At 50.3% G+C, this 16,832-nt stretch overlaps 1 protein-coding gene across 2 annotated transcripts in view; it reads left to right on the forward strand.

Annotated features, from left to right (window-relative positions):
* Positions 1–16,832, forward strand: part of LMAN2 (lectin, mannose binding 2) — a 57,013-nt gene that overhangs the window by 11,273 nt on the left and 28,908 nt on the right. The window contains exons 4-8 of one of the 2 annotated variants that reach the window (XM_008506441.2): positions 55–134; positions 317–478; positions 581–695; positions 3,469–3,588; positions 5,395–6,071. In XM_008506441.2, coding sequence (XP_008504663.1) covers positions 55–134; positions 317–478; positions 581–695; positions 3,469–3,588; positions 5,395–5,555 — 638 coding nt within the window. In that variant the 3' untranslated portion in view covers positions 5,556–6,071. Of the gene's footprint in view, positions 1–54; positions 135–316; positions 479–580; positions 696–3,468; positions 3,589–5,394; positions 6,072–16,832 lie in introns of those variants that run through there. The other variant, XM_070570259.1, reaches the window with a different exon arrangement.

Below are 16,832 nucleotides of genomic sequence, written 5' to 3' on the forward strand. Positions count from 1 at the left end.
CCCAGGGGGCAACGCCAGTTTCTCCCATTACGAGAGCATCTCCTTCTATTTCAGGGCCTGTGTTTGGAAGCAAAGACAACTTCCATGGCTTAGCCATCTTCCTGGATACGTATCCCAATGATGAGACCACAGAGGTAGGCCCGGCTCTCTCCTGCAGAGCAGGCCAAGCACGGCTGGGCAGTTGGCCGGGGGATGGGGACTGGGACTTCTCCCTGGTCCCTGCACAGAAACAGCCTCCGGGGATTGGGGTGGTGGGTGCCCCTGCTGCCTCCCACAGGTGGGGCTGGCTGTGGAGTAACTGGTATCTTGGTCTCAGCGTGTGTTCCCGTACATCTCGGTGATGGTGAACAATGGCTCCCTGTCCTACGACCATAGCAAGGACGGCCGCTGGACGGAGCTGGCAGGCTGCACAGCCGACTTTCGCAACCGCGAGCATGACACCTTCCTGGCTGTGCGCTATTCCCGGGGCCGTCTGACGGTAAGGGGGTTGGGAGCACCTCTGCCTACGCCGGTGCTGCGGGAGCTCAGGAAGGCGGGCAGCCCGGGCCTGGGGTGTGTTTGACCTGCTGGCTGGCTGCAGGTGATGACTGACTTGGAGGACAAGAATGAGTGGAAGAACTGCGTCGACATCACGGGGGTGCGCCTGCCCACCGGCTACTACTTTGGAGCCTCGGCCGGCACCGGTGACCTGTCTGGTGAGTGTTTGGGCTGTCTCGGTCTTGACCTTCCCTGGTGCGTTGGGAGCGTGTGACACAGTTGATCACTTTCCTTCTTGAGCTTCTCTTACTTGGTTCCACACTTGCCTGGGGTTCTTCCTCCTCTTCCCAATGTCTGTAAATGTCGGCGCGCCCAGGACTGTCAGTGAGGGCTCCCTTGGTGATCTTCTCTCTCTTTAGGAGCCAGGAGGCTTTGAGTCTGGACACTGTAGACTCCCACATTTCCATCTCCAGACCCATGTCAGCAACAACCTGCTTAGCATCTCCACCTAGACGCCCAGCAGGCATCTCAGCCTTCACGTGACCACAACTGAAGACCACATCTTGTCACTAAGACGTAAATGGCACCTCTGTCCTAGTAGTTCAGGCCAAAAAACCTTGATGTCATTCTGCACTCTCCTGTTTCTCTCACATGCTACCTCTCATCCATTGGCGAGTCCTGCTGGCTTTGTCTTCACAGTTCAGCAGACCACTTCTTATCCACCCTTTCCTACCTGGCAGGTCCAGGCCACCATCCTCTCTCTTGGACGACTGCAGGAGCCTCCCCAGTGGTAGCCCCCTTCCGCACCAGCCCCCAACAGTCTCTCCCAGCACAGCAGTCAGAGCCGTCCAGTTAGAGCCCTCGTGAGGTCTTGCCGCCCCTCTGCTCAGAGGTCTGCAGTGGCTCTTGTCTCACTCGGAGTCAAGGCCACTGTCGTCCCAGCAGTGGTCTGCTAGGCCCCGTGTGCTGGCGCCTCCCGCACCCCATTGCCTCTGACTCATTGCTCCCTGCTCCTTGTTAACATTGCCTCCAGCTGTTCAGATGTCCCAGCACCGTCTTGGCTCAGGCCTTTGTACTTGCATCTCCTCAAGTCTTTCTCAGATGTCGCTTCCTCAGTGGGGCCTTCCCTGATTCACAGTTGCCCCCCGCCCCCAGGCTCCTGCACATTCTCCATCACCTTTCCCAGCTTTATTTTTCTTTGTAGCACTTACCCATCTTGGAATCTCCCGTGTAGTTTATTTCATTGTCTGCATCCCCCTCACTGAACTGTAAGCTCCATAAGTCAGGGCTCTGTCTTGTTTGGCCCACTCTGAGTACTCTGTAAGCACTGGGCTCCTACCGGCCTCCACAGGCCTCGCTGGGCCAGCAGGCCTGGGTGGCACTTGAGGGTGGTCCTTGGCCATGGTCCTCAGTCCTCTTCTCAGGGCCCTCAGAAGGCACCAGGCCCGAGGCCAGCTCCTCCCCGCCAAAATTGGGAAGCAGCATGGAGGCCCGAGAGAGGGCTTGTTTATCTTCAGGACAGACCTTTCCAGGGCCTGTGATCCAGCCAGTGTCCAGGAGCTTCCCCCTCACTGTGTGAGATTCTGGGGCCTCTTGGTCCCCAGAGTGTTCATTGTTTGGGGCTTTATTTTAAAGTTTTTAATCTGGTAATTTCACTTGTATACCAGAAGAGGGAGAATGGTCCAATAAGCCCCCTCATTCCTATTAGCCAGCTTCAGGTAGTGATTACCTGGCAGTCAATTACCAGTTCATTGCCAATCTTGTTTCATCTATGGATCCACCATAACCCTTCTCCGTGACCTTGAATTTTCATCTGACAGAATTTCAGTATCTGTTATGAGAAGGTTCTGGAACAGCCAGATCTGTGGCGGGTGGATGCTCTCTAAGCTGTTTGGAGAGGCCCAGTGAAGAGTGATAGGTCCGTGTGCATCGCAGTGTCTGACCGTTAATCGGAGTGTCGTGAATGCCAGCTCTGCACCAGGCTCCTCAGGCAGTCACGTGAGGTGTTCCTAGGTAGGGAGCAGTCTCTTTCCCCTTGTACTCAACTGAGACTGTTGGGAATTTGAGAGTTGAAGGCATTTTCCCAAGATCACACACCCAGGAACCGAGAGAGCTCAGACAGGAACTGAGCTCCAGAGTTGATGCTGGTCCCTGGGCATTCAGGGCTGTCAGGTACCACCTGACCGCCAGGTCCTTGCTCTTTAGGATCTTCCATTTCCAAGCCTTTCCTTAGATTCCAATTGTTAGCTGGGCCTATAGTGGGAGTCAGGCTGACAGAGAGCCTTGTCTTGGCTCAAAGCCTCAACCTCCCCATCTCAAAAATGGGTGATTACAATTAGCATCAAGCAGAGGTTCTCCTGCCTGTACTGGTTAGACTGGGCGTTTCCCAAGTCTCCTCAGATGCAGTCACTGACCATGTATTGGGGCTGAGCCCTCAGCAAGTTGCCGAGGCGTTGATCAGCATCCTGTACTTGGGTCTCTGTTTCAGGTATGTCTGGTGGCTGCCTGCCCTCAGGGGGATCAGGCTTCTCAACCAGCCGTAGAGTGATTCGCGGAGCCTTATCTGGCTCTGTTTTCAAGTTCATGCTGCCTGCCAGGCAGTGTGTCTTCCGCGTCGCGTCTGCTGTCTCACTGACCTGCCACGACACCCATGCAAGATGGAGATTATCACCTCCATTTAGAAAAGGGGAAGCTGACCCCAGATTTAGGCCTGGATGATTTTGACTGTAAAACCCATGTTTTTTTCTGTCCACTCTGTCTCCTCCCAGGTTTCTGTTGCTGAGTTCTGGAGGTCCTCAGGGTAATCTAGCCCCTGAATTACTGCCTGCTGGGGGCGGCCAGAGGTCACTGGGAAGAAAATATGCCCAGTGATGAGCAGGAGCCGGGTTCTCCCTGGGGGATCTGGCCATTTCATGTTGCTGGGGAGGGGCACGGGCCATGCGCCCTGAGGGGGGCTCCAGCCCCCTTACAGGCTAACTCTCCATCCTGCAGATAATCATGACATCATCTCCATGAAGCTGTTCCAGCTGATGGTAGAGCACACACCTGACGAGGAGAACATCGACTGGACCAAGATCGAGCCCAGCGTCAATTTCCTAAAGTCGCCCAAAGGTACATGTGTGCAGCCCCTCCTGGCTTGGGTGGCCTGGCGTGGGGCTAGGCCCGGGGCCAGCTTGGGCAAGTACCTATGGTCCTCCTGCCCTTGCCTAGTCCAGCTGTGGTTGTGGCTGTGGCCTGGGCTCTTAGATCAGCAGTCAGTGCTAATAAGCAGCTGTGTGAGCACCTGTGTCTGCTGCTTCCTGCACTCGGTGCTGGGATGATGGCCAGGAAAGCCAAAGGGGCCAGTTTGTTGGTATAGACGTAGAGGTGTAGATGGCATGAGGGGCACTCTGATACCACACATGCGTGACGTCAGTGTACGGTCTGGCAGTTAGGTCTTGCCACTGGCCAGGGCAACCGATCTCCCAGGTTTCCTCAGCTAGAAAGGATTCGAATATGAGTTTTTGCAAAACCCCAAAGTCTGGGCTCTTGCCGTGGCACTGGTTAGCCCCCACTCCACCCTCAGAGCAAGGATTCTGGCTGGGGAAGAGAGGCCCCTGTGTGTGGAAAAGTCCACCCTCAGAACCCTGAAGTCGTACCTGTGGGCTCAGGGCAGGGCACTGAGAGGCCTCTCAGCCCAGCCCACGGTCACCATGTGGTGGGTGAGCCAGAGTGGAATTCAGCGTTTTATTCGACATCTCACTTTTTTACAATTCAAATTGCTTTTAAATGTTTTGGGGGCCAAACAAATCCTGCCATACAACACTGTTTTGCAACCTTCAGTTGCGGTTTTTCTGGCTGCCGAGGGCTTTCAGAGACATCATCTTCTCTGACTCCCCAGCAATCCCCTGTCGCTGGCAAGGCAGGGATTAACTCGTTTTCAGGCTTGTTGATCCATTTGTTTCTTCAGCAGATGGTTCCAAAGCTTTCATTTGCTGCCTAGCCATGGCTGGGTGCTGCCCCGGGGCTCCGTCTAGTGTCTGAGGCAGAGAAGAGGGCAGAGGTGGAGAGAGGCTGGTGGTGAGACATGGTCAGCAGGCCTGCCCGTGTCATGTTGTGTGGGAAGGGAGGATGTAGGTGGGCTTGTGGCTGGCATTCCAGCAAGCTGAAAGGCGAGCCTGGGGGCCAAGGCCTGGCTGGGAGGAGGCCTGAGTGGATCCCTTAGTACGGAGTAGGGGGTCGTAGCTGGGGAGAGAGGAGAAAGGCAGGAGCGGGGGCGTAGGCCTTGTAGGACCTGAGTCCAGACCCTAGCTCCTCCACCCCAGGCTGGTGAACTTGGGAAAGTCAGTTCCTGCCCTCAGCCTCCTCTGAAAGAGAGATCGTGAGAGCCACGTCCCAGGGTGGTCAGGATTCCACGAGATCCCTTGTGTGTCAGAGGCTGGTGCCAGCAGTCATCGATGGTGTTAGTGGGCAGAGGAGTGGTGTGGCCAGAGCAGAAGGATGGGGTGGAGGTGGAGAGGGCGCTGGGGACCTGGAAGTTCCATCCTAGTGTGAGTCAGGGCAGCCTTTAGCCGGGCAGTGTTTCTCCAGATGGGGAACTCGGACGACTGCTCTGGGGCGGGGGTGGGGCTTGTGAAAGCAGATCCTGGGCCTGCCCAAGGCAGACTCAGGCTCCCTGAGGGAGCCCTGGGATCCAGTTTTCACCAGTTTCTTGCAGCAGAAGGCACCTGGGGCCTCAATCCCTGGGTACCTCGGTCCCAGTTGGATTGTCCCTCTGTCCACTCTCCTGTCCCTCACTGGGGCGGCTGTGAGAAGACACAACTTTGACCTGTAGGGTGGTTGTGGGGCCCTCCTGGGTCCTGTTGGACTGCCCTGTGTCCTGGGGGCCCACACGGCCTCTCTGCTTTGCCGCTTCACTCCCCCCTTTCTTTCCCTCAGACAACGTGGATGACCCGACGGGGAACTTCCGCAGTGGGCCCCTGACGGGGTGGCGGGTGTTCCTGTTGCTGCTGTGTGCGCTCCTGGGCATCATCGTGTGCGCTGTGGTGGGGGCCGTGGTGTTTCAGAAGCGGCAGGAGAGGAACAAGCGTTTCTACTGAGTGGCCGGCACTGGCTCGGGGAAGGGCCTGACCTTGGGGCCCAGCACTAATGTGAACTTTTTTTTTACTGGGATTGTAAAAGAAAAACAAGGACGACCTTATTTCTTAACCGTTTCAAAGAAATAATTAAAGTATTTTCCTACATTTTGCTTCTTGCCCAGGAGGGACAGGCTGTAGGGCCGGGGAATAAGGGTTTGGCCCCCCACAGCTGGGGACAGAGGCCCTGGCCTGTTGTTGGCATCTCAGGAGCAAGGGATCTGTGCCTGGAGCTGAGCCGAGGCCCGCCACTGCACTGGGCGGGCGCCAGAGGACTCGAGCAGTGATTCTGTCCTGTGCGTGCGGCAGAAGAGGAGGCCGACTCGGGGACCTGGGCCTTCCCGTTCACCTGGGAACTGGAAGGTGACCTTCTTCCTGAGGCAGACCCTCGAGTGAGGCTGGAGGAGCAGCTTGGAGGGGCCCAGAGTGTGGCCGTTTGCTAAATAAAGTGGAATGACCCACCTTAGTGGGGTAACTGTCCGGAGAGGCTCACTTTTCTTTTTTTCCAAGTAACTCCCAGCCCCCCAGGGCTTCACAGCTCTCAGCCACGTCCCCTTGAGCCTGCAGCACAGCCCCGGAGGCAGGTGCTGGGCTCCCCGTTTCCTGGGTTGGGAATCATGGCTCTCAGAGGTCAAGCAGAACTTGCCTGGTGTCACACCACAAGTGGGGTCATGGGGACAGGACCCTGTGCCATCTCCCCTGTGCTCTGGGCCTCTGAGTGAAAGGGTCAGGCAGGGGGACGGTTTGGGGTACCACACAGAGGGTGACCTCAGCACAAGGGAACTCTAGGGCGCTCTGGCTACAGGGACTCCAGGATGGTCTGGAAGAGATTGGTGGGTGCAGGAGGACAGGTTGGGGTCAGTAGCAGTGTTCCTCTTGGGATGCCTTGAGGGAGCAGAGATGGTACAGGCAGTGGAGGAGAGCCGGCGTCTGCCGGGAGAGCGCCATCTGGCACTTGGGGTTCTCTCTACCTGGGCCATGGTCTCCTGCTGCTGTCTGGGCCTCCCCTCCTGATCCTTGACCCCACCCGGAACTGTGTGTCCCCATCTGGGCCAGAGCCACGTTCAGTGTCTTCCCACCCATAATTAAATAACATTTGAGTTTCCATCTTAAAAGCAAGTACAAACCCTATCTTCCTGTTGCAACCAGGCTTTTCGTCATTAACCTTATCAATTAGATGCTCATTGTGAAAAATAAATAGCATACAAGTAGATGAAGTGAAGAGTAGGAATTTATTTTCCCCTCAGTCTTTGTCTCCAGAGCTCTTCATGGATCTGTTACCCATTTCTTGTCCCTCTCCATGTTCCCTTTGCATATTTGGGACTCCTCCTTCAGCGGGTTAGATGTCAAGAGATTGTTGACAAGCTCATGGTGACGGAGACGTCTGAGCTGTTTTCCTTCACATGGGTCTGGGAGCCTACTCGTGAAGCCATGAGAGTAAAGAGGATCCCCTTTATTGAAATATTTTGCTGATTACTTTCCTCAAAACAGTTTCCTTACTTGAAAAGTAGCTAACGTTGAATGCTTACTATCTGTCAAGTGTGGTTCTGAGTGGCTGACATGTATTAACTCGCTTCACTCTACAACACCCACGTGGACACCAGAGATCCACTAGGGTGGGGGGCTCCCTCCTCACTCACTGTGTCCCTCCTGGGAGGAGCGCTGTATCCACAGTGACACGAACAGCTGAGGCCCGGGGTCTGGAACTCTCCATGGCTGCTGCAACCACCTCATCAGCACCACGCTCACCACACCTGGCCATCCTTGAATTCCCGAATATTAGGCAGATTGGCATCCTGCACTGTATGGCTCTCACGCTTGGGCTGCCTTTTAGAGTCGCCTGGAGTATGAAGTGAGCCTGCCTCATTCTCCAGTTCTGGTTTAGGAAGTCGGGGCCTGGGCAAGGGCAGTTTTAAAAGACCTGCCACCGCCTCCCCCGCCCGCAGGTGGTGCTGATGAGCATCCAGACTTGAGATCCAGCAGGTGATCGGCTACCGACTCAAAGACGGATCACAGCGATTGCGCTGCTCTGCGCTCGGCTGGCAGGGTCTTGTTTGCTTCACACGTAGAGGGGCTTCCCTAGCCGAGCACATGTGTGTTCTCGCATCTGCCTTTCCGTGCATGTGGGGCCGTGATGCCATAATCTGTGTGTTGGTCGTGTGCAATTTAAAAGTTGAGTTATTTCATCATCTGAAGTTAAATAGAAATGTGTATCCCTGGACGTGTCGTGCCACGTGAGAAATAAAACATTGCCATATTTGCACCCCTCTTTGTCCCCTGCCCTAGATGCATGCCCCTCTCCCAGAGGTGATCGCTGCTTGCTACTTTTTATGTATTTCTTAAAAATGTTACCATGGAGGTGTGTATCCCTAAATACATAGTATTCTGCATTTTCAAAAATTATAAATAGTGCACAGGGGCTGGCCCCGTGGCCGAGTGGTTAAGTTTGTGCGCTCCGCTGCAGGCAGCCCAGTGTTTCGTTGGTTCAAACCCTGGGCGTGGACATGGCACTGCTCATCAAACCACGCTGAGGCAGCGTCCCACATGCCGCAACTAGAAGGACCCACAACGAAGAATATACAACTATGTACCGGGGGGCTTTGGGGAGAAAAAGGAAAAAAAATTAAATCTTTAAATGGTGCACAGATGTATTCCTCACTTTTAAAATTCAGCACTGTTTCTGAGTCTGGATTACGTGTAGCTCAAGCTGCGGCCTTAGCAGACTGTAGTTTCTCCAGTGGCCGCTGCTGGACATTTCGGTGGTTTCCAGGGTTTTGCTCTTAGATGCAGCGCTGCTCTAAGCATTCTTGAGCACAAGTGTGCGACAACTTCTGGGTTGCAACTTGTGTGCATTTCAGCTTTACTAGATGTTGGATTGCTGTTCAAAGTGGGTTGTGTCCACTGTGCTCCCACCCCGGTAACTGAGATCCCGTCTGCCCACTTCTTAGCACTTAACTGTTGTCAGAGAGTTTACTTTTTGACAGTCTGATGGGTACGAAAGTTTCAGTGTCCATTTCTCTACTAATCAGGTCCAGGATCTCTGGATCCTCAAAGATGCATTCGTGTCTCTCATGGTATGATTGTCTTTGTGCCCCCTTCTCGTGGAGGTCCAGGTGCTCCCGGGTCAGGATCCTCATTGTGCGCTCTGCAGATGCCCCGCGGTGCTTGTCTTTTTGTTTTTCTAATGACGTCGTGTCATATGCAGTCTACACCTTTTCCAAAGATATTTTTCCCCCAAAGTTTTAAAATTTTGCTTTTCAAATTTAGTGTATAATCATCTTGGAGTTAATGTTCATGCAGGGTGTGGTCTAGGGATCTGGTCTTCCCGTGTGCAGCCAGTTGTCCCAGCACCTTTACTGACTCACTCATCCTTCTGTGTGAGCAGTGCCACCACAGCAGGCAGGACGCGGTGGCCCACACGGCCCCTCCGAGTACTGCTCCCTCCCCTTCTCTTCTGTGGCTGAAGGCTAAGTCCTCAGCTAACCCTCCCAGCTCCTTCTCAGCTCAGGTGCCCTGTGAGGGCTGTGGCTAAGGAGAGGCTAGAGGCAGCTTGCTGCGGAGGCCTTCACTGGAAGGCGTGGCCAGCAGCTGGTGTGGCTGTTTGCCCCTCCCCCTCCTGCCAGACTGTGGAGGTGACTCCCCCGAAGTTGCAGAGGCCCCCTGTGACCACGGGGGCAGAAGCAAACACCAGAGCTGAGTGGAGTGTGGGTCCTTAGGATGTCACTGAGCTGCTGCCCCAGCTCTGGACTGTGACTGCTGGGCTTTTACGTGAAAAAATAAATCCGTATATGTTCAAACTGCTGTGAGTCGTGTTTTCTGTTATTTGTGGCTAAAACCAGCCCAGCCTCTGTCCCCCTATGTGTATGTCAAGTTTTCTAACACGTACAGGTCTGCCATGGACTGCAGGTAATATTCGCATCTCCACACTGTGCTGCCACTGTTTTAGGCAGTGGGACGCGACAGAGAGCAAAAGGGACAGAAGTCTTCGCCTACAGTCGACTGGGGAAGTAAGTGAAATGGTCATGCATCACATGACAACGTTTAGGTCAGTGACGGACCCCGTGTACAACGGTGTTTCTATAAGATCAGTACCATATAGCCTCGGTGTGTAGTGGGCTGTACCATCTAGTTTTGCATAAATTTATGATGTTCACGTGATGACGAAATCACCTAATGATGCATTTCTCTGAACGTATCCCCATCGTTAAGCAACGCATGACTATATGGGCTGTTAGATGCTGCTTGTATTAGTCTCTTGCAGCTACCCTAACTAAGTACCACAAACGCGGTGGCTTTAGACAAGAGGAATTTGTTGTCTTGCAGTTCCGGAGGCTGGAAGTGTGAAGTCACGGTGTTGCAGGGCTGTGCTTGCTCTGACAGGTCCAGGGGAGCATCCTCCCTTGCCTCTTCCAGCTTCTGTCGATTCTCGGCAACCCTGGGCATTTCTTGGCTGGTAGACTCATCACGCCAATCTCGGACTCCGTCGTCACACAGCTGTCTTCACGTCGTCTTCCACCTGTCTCCAAATTTCTCTTTTTCAGAAGGATACCAGTCATATTGAATTAGCCACCCCCCATGACCTCATCTTAACTTTGTCAGATCGACATAGACCGTATTTCCAAATAAAGTCATGTCCCGAGGCACTGGGGTTTAGGACTTCAACATGGCTTTTTTGGGATCACAATTCAACCTATAACAGTGGTTAAAGAGAAAAAAATTAAGAAAAGGGGATAAGAATCGTTGGGTGGAGATGGAGAGACTGATGTGAGGAATGAAAATTCATTGAGCCATATGCTAAGATTTTTGCATTTTTCCATATATAATATTTCAATAAATGTTAACTTGAAAATGTATGCATTTCAAAAAGGCAGCTTTATTGTAAGAATCTCATGATCAATATTTGGTATTTCTTGATTTCTGTCAATAATATTGACAATACATATGTACACTGAAATAATCTTTCCCATGGTTTTATCATGCTTTGTTTCGACTTTCCATTTTAGTTCCATCATGGACTAAAGGCTAATTAATTCAACAAGTCATTATTAATAAACTTCTAGTATGAACTAAGCAGTGGGCAGTGGATGCAGAGGTACAGTTCCTGCCGTCAAGGAGTGCAGGGTAGATTGTATGATTCAGGATCCAGTCTGGAAAACACACGCCACGCTAGGTATTTCAAACGTCGGGGGTGGGGGGCTGATCTAGGTAGTTACAGGACTGTGGGAAAGCTGAATGAGGAAAAAGGGGCCCTGAGGCATCCAAGAAATTCATTGTAGGAAGCCGATATCTCCCAGAGGGAACGAAAGGGAGAGGTAATGTGACCAGAACCCCAGAGCTTGGAGTGCACTGTGGTTAGTGCGCAGAGCTCTGAGAAGGAGGAACTTCCAAGGGAGGCACAGCCCAGGCAGGAGGGAGCGTGATACAGCTGGTGTTTCTGCTGACGGGCAGGGGAAGTTCAGTGCCACTGGCTCCTGCTGCTGCTAGTAGGCTTGGAAAAAAGGAAGTCCCTTTTTCCACCTTCCCCTTCCAAACTCCAGGTAGTGTCTCAACGGCAGAACCCGGCAGGAGGCCAGTTGGCTAAGAGCCTGGGAAACAGCTCTGAGAGTTCCAGACCTGGCATCCTACAACAGTATAGAAAGTTGGGCTTGCAACTTAGAGACGAGGGCAGAATAACCCGCAGACAGGCTGCTGGGCACGTGGCCATCTGGAGCGTGGCACGCTGAGGTCCCTGGACTGGCCACCACTGCAGACGACATTCACAAGGAGAGAAATCCACCTCAGTACCTGCGTTATGTTGGGATTTCTTTTACTCACAGCTGAGCCTAATCCTAACTCATTCAAGGAGGGAATGGTGATCAGAGGGAGAAGCTATTATGTAGAAGGAGGGAAAAGTGTTAAATGGTTGAGAGATTTAGGAGAAACTTCACACGTCAGAATTTAGGAGGCAGTAGGATCTTAGGGGGAGAGGACGTTAAGACTGACTTGTGAGAAGTCCTGCAGGAGATGACTGAATGATAATAAACTGGGTGACTTAGGTCTCGTGCCTGTGCAATGGCACATCCCCATGGTCTCAGCTGATGGACTTCTCGGCACCACTGCTCAGCTGAAAACTCTAGAAATCTGGACTCCTGAACCCAGATCTCTCAGGATCCTGCAAGAGCAGTCTTAAGTAGCCTGCCCTCACCAGCATCCTGGCAGGGGCAGAACAGGGAACCCACAGAAATTATTTTGGTTCCAAAATTGCTATTAATTTTTTAAATTATGCAATTACTTGCTTTCTTGGTCTCTACTCTCCAATTCTTTTTTTTTTTTTAAGATTGGCACCTGAGCTAACATCTGTTGCGTGTTCTTTTTTTTTTTTCTTTTCTTCTCCCCAAAGCCCCCCAGGTCATAGTTTTATATTCTAGTTGTGGGTCCTTCTGGCTCTGCTGTGTGGGACGCTGCCTCAGCGTGGCTTAGACTAGCGGTGCCATGGCCGCGCCCCAGATCCGAACTGTGAAACCACCGGCCGCCGAAGCAGAGTGTGAGAACTTAACCACTTGGCCATGGGGCCAGCCCCCTGCTCTCCAGTTCTTGTGTCTCATGTCTTCCTTTTGCATTTTTTGGTTTTGTTTTGTGGCACGTATCCTTCAGAAACTCTCTTAGAGCTGGCTCTGGGTAGTATGAATTCTGAACTCTCCTCTGTCTGAAAATAAATATATTTTACCCTTATCCTTGTGTTTAGTGTTGCCAGCCAGAAGTCTGATGTCATCTTCTGATTCTTGTTCCTTTTGAGTAGACTATTATTCTTTCGGGAAGTCTTTAGGAATAGTTATCTTTCGTGATCTGAAATATCATCAGGATGTGTGCAGGTTTGAATCCTTTTCTTTTTTCTCCTCCTTGGCACTTGGGGTTCTTTTTCAATTTGAAACTCATGACTTTTTTCAGCTCTGAGAAATTTTCTTCTGTTGTTATCATTTATTATTTACTATTCTGATGACCAACTGTGACAGTTTTACCCCACTATCCCAAATTCTTTGATGCTTCTCCCATCGAGAGGTAGGGTTGATGTTCTCTGGGAGGGTTTGTGATGGCCTCCATTAGTGGAGTGTGGCAGAGGTGACTCACTGTGACTTCTGAGGCCAGGTCATAAAGGCCAGGCAGTTTCACCTGGATGGCTGGGACACTGGCCCTTGGAGCTCTGGGCTACCGTGTAAGAAGCCCGACCACTTGAAGCCCCGTGCTGGGGAGCCCCGTGCAGGCCTCCAGTTGACAGTCCCGGCTGATGCCCATCCCCAGCCATTGGGGTCCAGGCACCAGCTATGCGTCTGGGCTCCCCTGTCTGCTGTTCAAGTCATCCCAGCAGAAGCCCAGACATCGTGGAGCAGAGAATAGCTCACCAAATCCCATGCTCTTTTCACATTCTCAACCCACAGAATCCATTAACGTAAAAAATGATTGTTGTGTTACAATTGTGCAGCAATAGAAAATTGGACCATACACACACCCCTGACCTCTCCTCACCATCTCTCGATTCTGTCCTTCTGAACTCCTGTTGAGGGGAAAGAACACTGAAGTGGTCTTGGCCTTGGTCATCTTGTGGTCTTGTGCTTCCGGTCATCTGATTGTTGGAAACAGACCTTGCTCACTGCAGATGTGAGCGTTTTGCCAACCCCTCACGTTGACTCTGTGGTCCAGATGTGTGACATTCGTACTAAAGACATACATGCCCCCCTCTATCAGCTGACCCTTGGGGACACAGCACCCAACTCACCGCCTCCCACTTCTTCCCACTGCGGCAGGCGGGGGCAGGACAGTCCGTGCACATACAAGGCCACAGGTTTGCATAGTCAGAATGAGTGGCCACTGACCTATTTCACCTGCTTTAATATACAGTAAACATACTGTGCAACTAATAACCAGAGAAATTCTTCAGAGTGGTGGGTACCGAAGCCCGGGTCTTTGAAAAACATGAGCAATCCCCTTTCCAGTCTCAGAAAGGTTGGATGCAAACATCCAAATGATTGACGGAAGTTAGACCAGGGTTCTCAGGGTGGGGTCCGTGAGTCCCCACCAGGCCTACTGAGCCAAACTACTGAGAGGGGAGCGTGGGAATCTGCATTTTAATAAGCACTTGTGGGGAGTCCTGTGCACACCACAGGTTGCGGCATGCTGGGTTAGAGCCTTGTGTTGTGTTAGCATTCTGTAGTGACTTACACAAACCTACCACAAAGCATATTTGAAAACCTATGATAATAATAACACAATCCAATGAAAGTATTGTTTTATCTGTTGTAGAATGAAAATGGGTAAATTGCAGTATTCATCTTGGACACAAAATCCCTTTGGTAATAGCATTCCCTGCTGTCCCTCAGAAAGCAGACAAGCACAGTATTGAAACTCTAGGCGCGAAGCATTCAGCTCATTAGCCAATCTCTGCGTAAGGATGGGTGCAGGGTGCAGGGTTGGGATAAGCCCCCAAAAGCCCCAGCAGCTCGTTCCTGCTGACACTCCAGTCATTTAGTAAGAAAACTCCCAAACTGAGGATAAAACCCAGTGAGAATTTTGATCTCTTATTCTCTGTCTCAGAGACCCAGTGTCAGGAGTTCTCTCAGTTTCCAGGAGCACAGCTGCCCTCAAAGGGCACTCATCCGAGGGGAAGCCTGCTGGATTTTCCTTGGCTGGTTTTTGAAGCCCCTAGGTCACAGGTTGGAGCTAAATTTTAAAGTCAGCCCTGGATCTTTTTTCCCTCTGCAGCCTTGAGCTATCTGATTCAGGATATTTATAAGGAGCCTCTCCCTTAAATCTGCTGATAGAAATTTAAACCTGGAATGCAAAAATAAACATTTTTAGGATGGAGTCTAATTCTTAACATCATTCTTTGACTTGCTTAGGTTTCTGTTCATCCCTGCACATCATTTGGGAACAAATTTAATGTCACCCAGAGTATGCACAGCAATACAAGTTACCTTAAAGAAGCCAGCTCACCATTCAAGTGAGAGGGTGTTAGCTCCCAACACATGCGAGGGAAACATGTCCTAGAAACGTCTATGACTTGGAAAAAGGTTGAGATTCTCTCAAAGCAGGAATTTACCGTCATGTTAAGAACTTAATTTTTCACCAAGGAAAGAAGAGACCTTGATAAAAACAAGTAATTATGTGGGTTAACTGAAATAATTTGCAGATAATATCAAATCTGTTTAGTTTTTATTTAAAAACACATCAGACAGGGGCTGGCCTGGTGGTGCAGTGGTTAAGTTCACACGTTCCACTTCAGCGGCCCGGGGTTTGCCAGTTCGGATCCCGGGTGTGGACATGGCACCACTTGGCAAGGCATGCTGTGGGAGGTGTCCCACATATAAAGTAGAGGAAGATGGACACGGATGTTAGCTCAGGGCCAGTCTTCCTCAGCAAAAAGAGGAGGATTGGCAGCGGATGTTAGCTCAGGGCTAATCTTCCTCAAAAAAAAAAAAAAAAAAAAAAAACCGCATCAGACAATACTTGCAAGAATTTAAAAATTAAGCATACCAAAGGCCCACAGCAACAACAAAAGCAACCACTCTCCCATGATCCAGGAGCAATGATTTTCAACTTTTAGCTCTTTCTCCTAGTAGTTACTTTTGTATTTCTAAATTATATGCCTGTGTTGCTTTTGTCTTAATTTGTAAATTTTCAGCGTTATATCTTTACTTCCTTGTATCATACTTGAGGGTTAGCTCTTTTGTATTCTGCCTTCTCTCCAACCTCCAAATAGGATTATACCCCTATTTTTAGCTAAATAAATGGCCATTATTATGCAAATACATAACACTCGAGCCAGGTAGAGCACCCCAATTATAGCACCCCGACTGTGCGGCTTTGAGCTCTTCCTGGGGTTGGCATTTACCTCCTTTTTGACTTGGACTATTTGTTTTATGCAAATCCTCAGTTCATTCTAAAGCTCCATTGCACTGTCTTCACCTCCTTTCCCAAACGTTCCTCCTCTGGCCCGAGGTGGCCGGCAGGCTCTGAGGTGGCCACAAGCCCATGCCCGACCCGTCTCTTCTTTGCCTTCTGAGTTGGAGCCACTTCTGGGGCTCATGTCTCTCCCTTTCCAGGTGCAGTTGCCTTGCTCGGCTAGAATTGAACTCTGAAGCCTGGAATGGCCTTGGGTTCTCTTTCTCCTCCCAACTCTAAAATAACCACAGAACTTTAATTAAGCATCCACCTCAACCTGTTACCCACACCCAAACAGCTCCCACGCCACTCTTCCATGCATACACCACAAAGAAAACACCCTAACATGTACAGTGTTATATGTCTATTATAGGTCAAGAAAGCTGGGGGGAAATTTACATGAAATTTTAGATAAATTTAGATAGTGACAAAGTGCAGTGGCTGTAGACATCTGGATGTGCTTGAATCCTTTCTCAGTCCCTTTCTAGATGTAGGAAAGGAGCAAGTTCAGCTTCTTCTGTGTCTCAGTGTCATCGTAAATTGGGGATCATGTTAACGTCTGCCTCAGGACTGCTGAGGGTAATACAGACAGGAACCGACATAAGTCATGGAGTTTAATTTCTGCCACAGATGGAGCACTCAATAAGTGTTGGCTGTTACATTCATTACAAATTCTTCTCATGCTAATTCTTTCCATTTAGTAACATAGCCTGTCCACATATGCAAATTATTTTTGCATCCCTCAGTAAAGTTTGTAGTTTTCTATCTAAAAATTTCTGAATATGTCTCATGACTTTTATTCTAATTATTTTATTGTATGTTTAATGAAATCTAGTTTATTAAAACTTTTTTGTTATATTTTATGATTCCTCTTTAAAAAAGAGGAAAATTTTATTTTGAGTTCATTGGAATCCAAGAGCTTCCTTCCTTTCTTTTTTTTTATATTGTTTTTTAAAATTGAGATTCATAATAGTTTACATCATTGTGAAATTTCAGTTGTACATTATTTCTTGTCTATCACCTCATAAGTTCTCCCTTTCACCCCTGTGCCCACCCTCCACCCCCCTTCCCACTGAACTGTTTTCTTTGTCCATGTGTTTGTTTATATTCCATATATAAGTGAAATCATATGGTGTTTGTCTTTCTCAGTATGGCTTATTTCGCTTAGCATAATTCCCTCCAGGTCCATCCGTGTTCTTGCAAATGGGATGATTTTGTCTTTTTTAATGGCTGAGTAGTGTTCCATTGTATATATGTACCACTCTTCTTTATCCAATCATCGGTTGATGGGCACTTGGATTGTTTCCAAGTCTTGGCTATCGTGAA

Source organism: Equus przewalskii, chromosome 13 (genome assembly GCF_037783145.1).
Source record: "Equus przewalskii isolate Varuska chromosome 13, EquPr2, whole genome shotgun sequence".
Classification (NCBI taxonomy): domain Eukaryota; kingdom Metazoa; phylum Chordata; class Mammalia; order Perissodactyla; family Equidae; genus Equus; species Equus przewalskii.